Source organism: Aethalodelphis obliquidens, unplaced genomic scaffold (genome assembly GCF_003676395.1).
Source record: "Aethalodelphis obliquidens isolate GAN/ISIS:26980383/991018 unplaced genomic scaffold, ASM367639v1 scaffold77, whole genome shotgun sequence".
Taxonomy (NCBI): domain Eukaryota; kingdom Metazoa; phylum Chordata; class Mammalia; order Artiodactyla; family Delphinidae; genus Aethalodelphis; species Aethalodelphis obliquidens.
Genome location: NW_020838021.1, coordinates 177,492 through 186,491, shown reverse-complemented (window position 1 = coordinate 186,491; position 9,000 = coordinate 177,492). Strand labels below are relative to the sequence as shown.

At 55.8% G+C, this 9,000-nt stretch overlaps 1 protein-coding gene across 9 annotated transcripts in view; it reads right to left on the bottom strand.

The window, feature by feature from the left end:
• Positions 1–5,283: 5,283 nt before the first annotated feature.
• Positions 5,284–9,000, bottom strand: part of ELF4 (E74 like ETS transcription factor 4) — a 38,883-nt gene continuing 35,166 nt past the window's right edge. For 5 of the 9 annotated variants that reach the window (XM_027092362.1, XM_027092359.1, XM_027092360.1 and 2 more), the window contains 2 exons: positions 7,949–8,507; positions 5,284–7,333 (listed from right to left, as the gene is read on the bottom strand). In XM_027092362.1, the coding sequence (XP_026948163.1) occupies positions 6,839–7,333; positions 7,949–8,507 (1,054 nt within the window). In that variant the 3' untranslated portion in view covers positions 5,284–6,838. Of the gene's footprint in view, positions 8,508–9,000 lie in introns of all 9 variants that reach the window. The other 4 variants (XM_027092364.1, XM_027092363.1, XM_027092365.1 and 1 more) reach the window with 3 other exon arrangements.

Here is a 9,000-nt window from a genome sequence, read left to right as displayed (position 1 = left end):
ATATATATATATATGTGTATATATATATATATATATATATATATATATATATATATATATATAAAAAGATGAGGGGTTTTTTGGGGTTTTAACTTTTTGGTTCTGTTGGGGGTCATGGTATTGTGTGGTTTATTTTATGTTTGCCTTTACTTTTTTGCATTTGGGTGTGTATTCTGGCTGCCCTTTATGTTTAATTTTAAGCAACTGGCTGTGGAGTCAAAAACACTTGCATACTGAAAAACCTGTGTCAGGGCTTCTGTCTCCTGTCTTCTCTCCTCCCCGTATTGGCTCTTCCGTGGTTACAGAAGGTGGGCGTCCCCATGAAGTCAGTGGGGAAAGCCCTGATCCTGCTTTGCAGTTTTGGGTCCTTATGGGCACAGCAAATGAGGACAAGGTGGAGTGGCCAGTGAGCATTTGGGTCACTGGGGCAAGATCTGGAGAGGAAAGGAAAGGCCGGGGCAAATCCCGGGGGTGGCCAGTGGGGAGAATTGAGCACCTGCGTTGGTCTGGCGTGGGGCGGCGGGGGTTGGTGGGGTCCCCCCCGGGCGTGCGCTGCACAGGAGGAGCATGATGTGGGGAGGGACCACCTTTTAGGTGGCTGTGAGGGATGCCGCTCTTTAACTCAAGGAAATCACCTGCCTGCCAGCTCTCTTTCCTGCCCTAGGCCACCAGTGTCAGCAGCTGACTTCATGGTCTTGTCACTGCCCTCACTGTCATGCCGGTGTGCCCCCTGCCCCCGTACCCAGTGCAGTTTTTCTGTGGTTCTGCTTTCCTAAGACCCCGCTACTATGGAGGCAAGATGCCCATCCTGGATTTTACAACTTTTCTCCCTACTTCTGAAAAACAGTGGTAGAAACTATAATTCCTTCTGACTGCTGGCTCCAGAATGAGCCCGTTATTGTTTGAGGGGAACGGGATGCGTGCAGGCCTGGGATGAGGCCCTTTTAAGCTATGTTCTTAGGACCTCTCACTGTGGCTGCAGTCTCTGGAGAGTCGTATCAGCGTACAGGCCAGGGGTCTGTGTGTCTGGCCGACAGGAGCCCAGCCAGCCCCAGGAGTGATCTGTGAGCCTGCACTTACCCACTTTCTGATCCTGAGGCCTCGGGTTCCCAAACAACACCTGAGGCCATGTGGCGAGTGCAAGGATCCAGCTAAGCCAGGGATGCTATGGGAGCTCAGAGGGATGGGCAGGGGCACAGGGTTGTTCAGAAGTGATGCCTAGTTGACAAGTAGGAAAATGGGAATTAGGGGTGGTAGGGAAGAATCTTTGAACTAAGGAGACATCTGAGCACAGGCTTGGAGACAAAGAAGGGTAGTATGTGCAGGAAACTACAACCCACTTCAGTGTCACCGGAGCTAGAAGGTACAGGTGGGGGAGGAGGGTGTAGGAGCCCTGCCAGCCATGCCACGGAGTATGGCTTTGACTTTTGCCTGAGGTGATGGGGAACCATGGGAACTCTTTAAACCAGGTATGACAGAGTATTTTTTTGGTTTTCTTTTAATACATTGGTAAAATGTGCTGGAGGTAGGACAGGCAGAGGGAGGGGAAAAGGTGATCCCTTGAGATTCAGAAGAAAGGATGAAGGGAGAGTCGTGGGGATGCTGTAAGGATTTCCATTTAGGGCAGGAGGGACATGCTGTGGGCAAAGTCCGAATGACTCCAAAGGAATAGGTGATGGTCCTTTGGGGACCCGTGGACAGCCATGGGTGTTTGGGGTGTGTGGGTGTGCACACCCCTTTATTTCTCTGGAGAAAGGGGATGAGTTAAAAGCGGGACCAAACAGCAGTTTCTTTTCTTGCTTTTGGGTTCCCTTCCCCACACCTTTTCTGGAGTCCTCTCACTGCCCTTCTGCCAGAGTGGGAAGAGCAAAGCAGGAGGTACGGACTGTGACTCCCATAAAGCAGGGGGTAAATCTGCATCCCTGGTCCGGACTGGGGTGAGGACGATGGCCTCTTATTAAGTGATCTAATCCTTTCAGTGCGGCCTAGGGGAAAGAGCCAGCCCACCACTTACCATCTAGGCTGACTTCGGGTGAGAGAGAACCTAATCTTTCGAGCCTTCATTACTCCATCTGCCAAATGGGGCTCAATTTACTGCCGACGGAAGAGAATCACACTGAGTAAACATGGCTGTTTAGCTGAAGTTAGTTCCTCCTACGTGCTGAGGTCACGAGCTTACAGTTAATGATGGTCTTACCAGAATGTTCATTTGTGGGGTGCAGGGTTGAGAGGGAGGCCCTGTTCAAGTCTCCGTACTCTGAGAAAGGACGACCCGCGATCTATTTGGGTTGGGGGGGGGGGAATTGGGCGGTAAGCTCCTGCCCCTTCCGTATTTTACCCTGTGCCGGGGAAGCTTGTTGGGTGCTTTACGGTGTCCCGTCCCTGCTAAGACAAGTGCGTGTGTGGTTTGCGGAGGATGAGGTCCGCCCCAAGGGCGACCTGCTTAGCTCCCAGGGGGAGGGGCCAAGTGCTGGAGCCTTCTGGACCCCGCAACAGGGCGGGCCAGGCTCCACGTGTTCCCCGAGACCACGGGCTTCCATGGCGAGGCGGGCTGCTAAGCTGCAGCGTTGGGCAAACGGACTCGGACGCCTCCCAGGAACTCGGGCTCACGCCGCGGGCGGTCGGGGCCCTCCGCGCGCAGACGGCTGTCGCGAGTGCCTCGATCACTCTCCGATTTCAAGGTTGAAAGCGGCGGTGCGCGCAAGTGTAGCTAAACGCAGGCCGCGGTGGGGAGGTGGCCAGGCCGGGCGCCCCGCGACTGGGGGCGGCGGCCCGGTCTCACTCCCGCCGCCCGTGCGAGAGTGGCGGCCGGCGCAGGAGGCCAGGCCCGCCGCTTGCTCACCTGCTAGTCCCGGAGGCTGGGGGTGGGTGGCTGCGGGGCGGGGCCAGGGCGCGACCGGCCAATGGGGAGAGGGCATTCATTCGACTGCTGAATTCCCCCTAGAAAGGGGAAGGGGAGGGGGAGGGGGCCGGGGCGAAAGTTCCAAGGTAGTGAGCGATGGAAGGCCTTGGTGGGGGCCGGAGCCGCCCAGGGACAGTTTGGGGCGCAGGGTCAGGACAGAGGCAGAGGAAGATGCCGGCCGCGGCCGCCTCCGCCAAGAGCGGCACGCCCCGCCCTGGCCGCCTCTCCCTTCCCGGGCTCCGCTGGGTCACCCGCCCGCCTGCGCCGGCTCCATAGCGCCACCTGCTGGACGCAGGCCGCACGCCTGGCGTGCCAAGGCCGAGGCTCTCACAGGCTGCGACCGCCTTGGCCTCCCAGGCCTGGGAGCAGCCGGAGGGGAATGAGCGCACTCACCTCGGATCCAGCGGCTTTGGAGCCGGAGGCAACCGCCTCTTTAAAAATACATGATGGGGTCAGAAAGACTACGATCGTGAGAATACCTTCTTGTTCCGCCCCTCCCACAGGGCCTGACGCTTCTACCACTCAGTCCCACCCAGGGATGAGGAAATAGTGATGAGTCTGTCCCAGGAAGGGGGCAGCAGAAAAGGGCAGGAGTTCAGAGTCTTCGGGGCACCTGGTGGCAGCAAGGCATTGCTGGAAGCAGCCTTGGTCTCCTTGTGGACCCTGCTGTCGCTGTCCTGGGGTGGCTGCAGACGTGGGCAAGGGAGGCAGGTGCCTGCAGTGCTATATGAGGGGAAAAGAGCCGTGGTAGCCCCCAAGGATGGGTTGTCCTTTTCTCGCCCCTCTTGCCTGCCTTAGTATAGGGCTGAAATCCCCATGGTTAGAAACAGGACTCATTCATTCTTTCAATAAACATTTATTGAGCACCTACTGTGTGCCAGGCACTGTGCTAGGCGCTGGGGATACATCAGTGACTAACACACAGTCCCTGTCCTTGAGGAGCTCACAGTCTATCGGAGGGGAAACATACATAAACACATAGCTAAGGAGCTACCATGTGCTAAGTGCTACAATAAGAGGTATATACAAAGTGCTGTGGGAGCTCAGAGGAGGGAGTAATGCATCAGCTGCTGGGGGTGAGGAGCAAGTCTCTTGACTCTATTAACCATTGCAAAGGCAGGGATGTTGTTGCCACGTGACCCTGGTTGAAATGAACCTGTCTCCTGAGGCTCTCCTCTAGCCCTCTCCCATAACTATATCAGCACAGGTTAGTTTATCAGATTAGCTAATTTAACACTTCGAGTAGGAAAGAAACTGGACAGGGAAGTTTCTTTAGGGGCAGGGGATGTTCAAAGTAGTAACAACTCTTGGATGCTAAGGCTGGGGGGTGGGGTGGGGGGTACCATGAGGGCACTGAGCCAGGGAGGGCAGGCCCTGGGCAGTGGAGCACCTGGGGTGAGTGCCTGTGCAGAGGGGAGGTTGGAGGTCACCTACCTCAAACTTTGGTCCCCCATCTCTCACCAGCTCAATCAGTAACCGTCCGCTGATGCTCACTAGTTTCTTCGTAGTGTGCCCTGCTCTTTGGGTGATACAGTCCCCTGCCCCTCAGAAGGTAATTGGGGAGACTAAATAGGTTCAGGTCATTGAGGATGTAAGTAACAGTTTGTGATTATTATAGAGATGTCACAGGCTGCTCACAATCGGTTGCCAAAACTGCCAAAACTGGTCTGGGGAGGCAGCTTCCATGAACCAAGACTTGAAGGATGGATACAACCTAATTGGTACTAGCGGGGTGGGAAGACCATTCCGGTTGAGCAGAAGCAAGTAAAGCAAAAGCACAGAGGTGGGAAACTCCAACAGAGGCACATTCAAAGGCCAGCCAATCCACCCCTTTGACTGGAGCAGTACACAGGTCAGGGAAGCAATGCTGAGCCGACTGGGGAAGTCAGGCCCTGATGGTGAAGGGCCTTGCCAGAAGGTCGAAGACTTGGGAACTTGTCTGAAGACAGAGCTGATGCTAAGCGCAAAATACTTCTGGAACGGCTGACCTGAGCCCTCAAGTGCTCCCCCACACCTCCTCCAGGACCCCTGGACTGCCTCACGATTCAGAAAATAAAGGGTTAATGCCCAGCTGCTCAGAACAGATTGGAGGTTAATTTTTTTTTTTTTTTGGCCGTACGCGGGCCTCTCACTGTTGCGGCCTCTCCCGTTGTGGCACAGGCTCCGGACGCGCAGGCTCAGCGGCCATGGCTCACGGGCCCAGCCGCTCCGCGGCGTGTGGGATCCTCCCGGACTGGGATCCCCTGCATCGGCAGGCGGACTCTCAACCACTGCGCCACCAGGGAAACCCGGAGGTTAAGTATTTTGAGTGTCACCCCGACCTGGAGGCACCCTGGCAGAGGAAGAACAGAGGTGGTGCCCTGGCAGATTGGAGGGGCTGAGTCGGATCACCCTGGGGGGCTGCCAATATGTCTGGGGACGGGGTTAAGCTCTGAGTGAGTTTGAGCTAGGCTGGGAATGTGGAAGAACGGCCAGATTTGAGAGACAATGGCAAACTGCGCTGGAGTTCAGGAAATGGGGCGGGGACAGGGTCAAGTGAACACAGCCATCAGCTGGCTCTCAAATGTCAAGCTTAGAAGGTCAGGAAGATGGTGGCAGCATTAAGAGAAACAGGCAAGTCATGATGGCCTTTTTGTTTCGAAAGGTTTTGTGTGTGTGGAGGACTTTCAAATAGCCATTTTTGATAGAGGGGCACTCTTTGAGGGACTGACAGGCACCCGGGTAGAACTGTCCAGCAGACCGCTAGGATTGTGAGCCACAAGCTGAGGAGAAGAGTGAGGGCTGGAGCTCTAGATTCCAGACCCAACCCAAAGAGCCCTCCTGGAGCCAGGAGGGTGGATGAGGCCCTTGGGGGCACCCACATGTAAAGTGGTGGATGTGGAGCCCGACGGGCACAGAGAGAGAGGGTGACGGAGGACTCGGATGAGCCCAGCTAGTGCCCAAGGGGATGGGAAGTAGTGTCATGTGCCGTGAGGGCTCACAGGGGCCAAGAAGTGTGAAGAAGACCTTCGTATGATGAGTTCTATGGGGTTGGGGTGAGGGGGGCAGGGCCAGTCTCAACCCACGTGGCACCTTTGTGCCAAAATTACTTTTAAAGGTGACCCCCTTCAAGATGCTTTACTTTCCGCCACCAGGAAATGGTCATAATAAACTGATTTTATTAGAAAAAAATCACGTTAACGCCAAGCGCTGGAGACGTGTGAGAAATACACCTGCACAACCATGTATGCTTCCCTCCTGGGGGGAGAAGAGGGAGAACAAGAGGACGATAATGGGCTTGGCAGTGACCAGAAGGAGAGAGAAGGGCAACCAGGGGAGGTAGTTAGGTCACGTGGCTGGTTTTGTGCCAGGGACATAGCAAAGGTCCTGAGGCACTGATTCACATTAACCAAATTCACCAGATAATATCACTGTTTCCAAGGCTGACATATTAGAGCTCTTAGGCTGGCTCTGAAACGTGGCAGAGAGAGGAAAGCGAATTCACAGAAGAGACAGGGGACAGGATGGAGGCCCCAGGCCGAGGGGTTGACTTCAAGAGAAAATTGGCTGACCCCTTCTCAGAAAGAGGAAAGATGGAAGGAAGGCACATGGAGAGACAGGAGGAACAGGGAGCTCACAGCTGCTGGCTCCCGTCTTCGTGGAGGAGGAATCAGGGTGAGGTGAGAAAGCTGGAGGTCAGGGGCCGCGGCCCACTGGAGGTGGTCTGCTGCAGCGGTCGCGGAAGTGGCTGGGTGGACCGACCTGTGAGGGGAGTAGAAAGTAGGCTGAGCAGCAAGTAGGCACGAGCGGGGACAGAGGTGGGCCCGAAGCACACCGCTACTGGATTATCCGACTGTCCCCGGCCCCGCCTGCCAGCAGGGAAGCGGCAGGGGCAAAATTAATCAAGAGGGAAGCCAGGATTCGGGGTGCAGGGCAGGGCACCCGTGAAGGCTGGTATTACAGCCCGAGCCCTTGGCGCAAACATCCAGCTAATTTAGCCCCCCTCCCCCCGGGGACGTTGTGGCTGGGTCTGCCCCTGGAGGGGCGCTTCAGCGAAGCGCTCTGGGGAGCTGATGTTTCCGGCCTGCTGGCTAATGACTGGTGGGCAAAGAGGCTGACCCCAGGAAGAAAGCGTCTTCCCCAACACACATGCTCATCGAAGGTCTCTTCCCCTGGACCTGCTCCAGCTCTGTGACATCTCTCCAGATGTGGCGGCTCCAACCTGTACCCCATAGGCTCAGAACAACCGAATCTTGGTTTGTACAAAGGGAACCGGAGAAGGCTTTCCCTTAAAACAGAAAACTCCCCATCTCTGTGGCTGACCCACAGAGAGACACACACCCTTGAAGACCTCACAGCTACACCCCCGTCCTCACCAAAGAAATGGAGATACAGACCCACGAGTACACACAAATACATACAGAGATATTCACGTACGGGATAGTAAGTACTCTGTGGAGGGAAAGAAGATGGTGAAATACAGTCAGGCAAAAAGACTCTTCTCACGAAGCCCCTACCCCAGCCCTGGCTACAGACGTCTCAGGAGGTCTGCCCTCCGTCACCAAGTCAGCCTATTACCCCGACAAGAACATAGCCCCTAGTGCTCTTGAAAGCTGTGGTCTGACACCAGGGATGCTCCGACTGGGCCTGTCTTGGCCATGGTGACGCCGGGCAGGGGTGGGGCACGGGGTTGTGGTGTACTGACCCCCCACTGAAATATAAGGGCAGGTGCACGCCTTCAGTCAGGATCTTAGAGGAAGTCCATATACAAATGCTGCTCCACTTTGCCTGGTGGGTCACACTTCCCCCCAAGCCCTCCGTTTATATGTCATGGGGCTCCATCTTAATGAGGGAAGTGGGGTTGAATGGGGAGAAGGGGGCTGGGGTTGGGGATCTGGTCAGTAGGCTCCCAGATGTGGTCACACTAGGCTCAGCCGTAAACAGGGACCCTGAGCCCGAGGAGAGCTCAAGTTCAGCCACCGGGGTCAGCCCAACAGTGGGGCGGCTGGGAGGAGAGAAAGTCTGGTTTCCCAGAAGGCTCGGATTGTGGGAACCCCTTGCAACTACCTGGGTTGGAAGTGGCTGAAGGTGAGCCTGATCCCTCAGGAGCTCCCTCAGGGTCTCTTCAGGAACCAGCAGCCCCTCCATGGGGGCCCCAGTCATCATGCCCTGTACATAGGAGGAGGGCCTCAGAGGCCCCTCCTTGACCCCAGGGGCTGCTGTGGCACCGGAAGTCCTGATGAAGGCCGCAATCACAGTCCCGGGGGGCTGAGAGCTGGGCCCTGCTGGGCCAGCCCCTGTGACCGAGGGTGGTGCTGGATTGGTCGGACAGTTGCCCCCAGCCAGAATTTGGGGGAGGCTACTGAGAATCAGCGGAGCCCCTGGTGCTGCCACCTGGTTCTCTTGGAAACTGGTGTTCAGGGGGAAGGAGGCCTGCAAAGTGAAGGTGTCCTTGAAGGTCGAAGCAGGCGGAACACTCTGGAGAACGAGCTGGGTTGAAGCAGTAGTACTGGCAGGAGGCCCGTTGGTCAGCACTGTGGTCAGCGGGATGGTCTGCAGGGTCAAGGCCGAGCCTGACCCGACAGGGGCCACTCCTAGGTGGATGTTGCTGGGCACTGAAGAAGTACTGAGGAGAAACAGAAAACAGATTTGGTTCAGGTAGGAGGCTCAGAAGGAGGGCACAGGAGGAACGGAGCTGAAGGCGTTTTCTTTGTCGTCACTTTGGCTACCGTTTGTTGAGCACTTAGTAAAGGTCAGGGATCATTCTAACTGGCTGGCATGCAGGATTTCACTCAATCTTCCGATCAGCCATGAGTCGAATAAGATTAACAATCTGATTTTACTGTGTGAGGAAACAGGAACAGAGAGGTTAGGTAACTTGCCCTAGACCACACAGCTAGTAACAGGGACACAAGGCTTTCTGACTCCAGAGCTCGTGTTTGTCACCGCTCCACTCTACTGCCGTCCCTCTTCAGAAGAGCATCCCTGTGGCCCACACCAGCGTAGTGACAGGTACATACATATAAACCAGACGAAGGCCAAAGTTTCCACGGAAAATTGGAGGCACCTTAGTGTGGACAAGAAGTAGCAAGAGCTTTCCTGGTGGGCTTGGAGGGCCT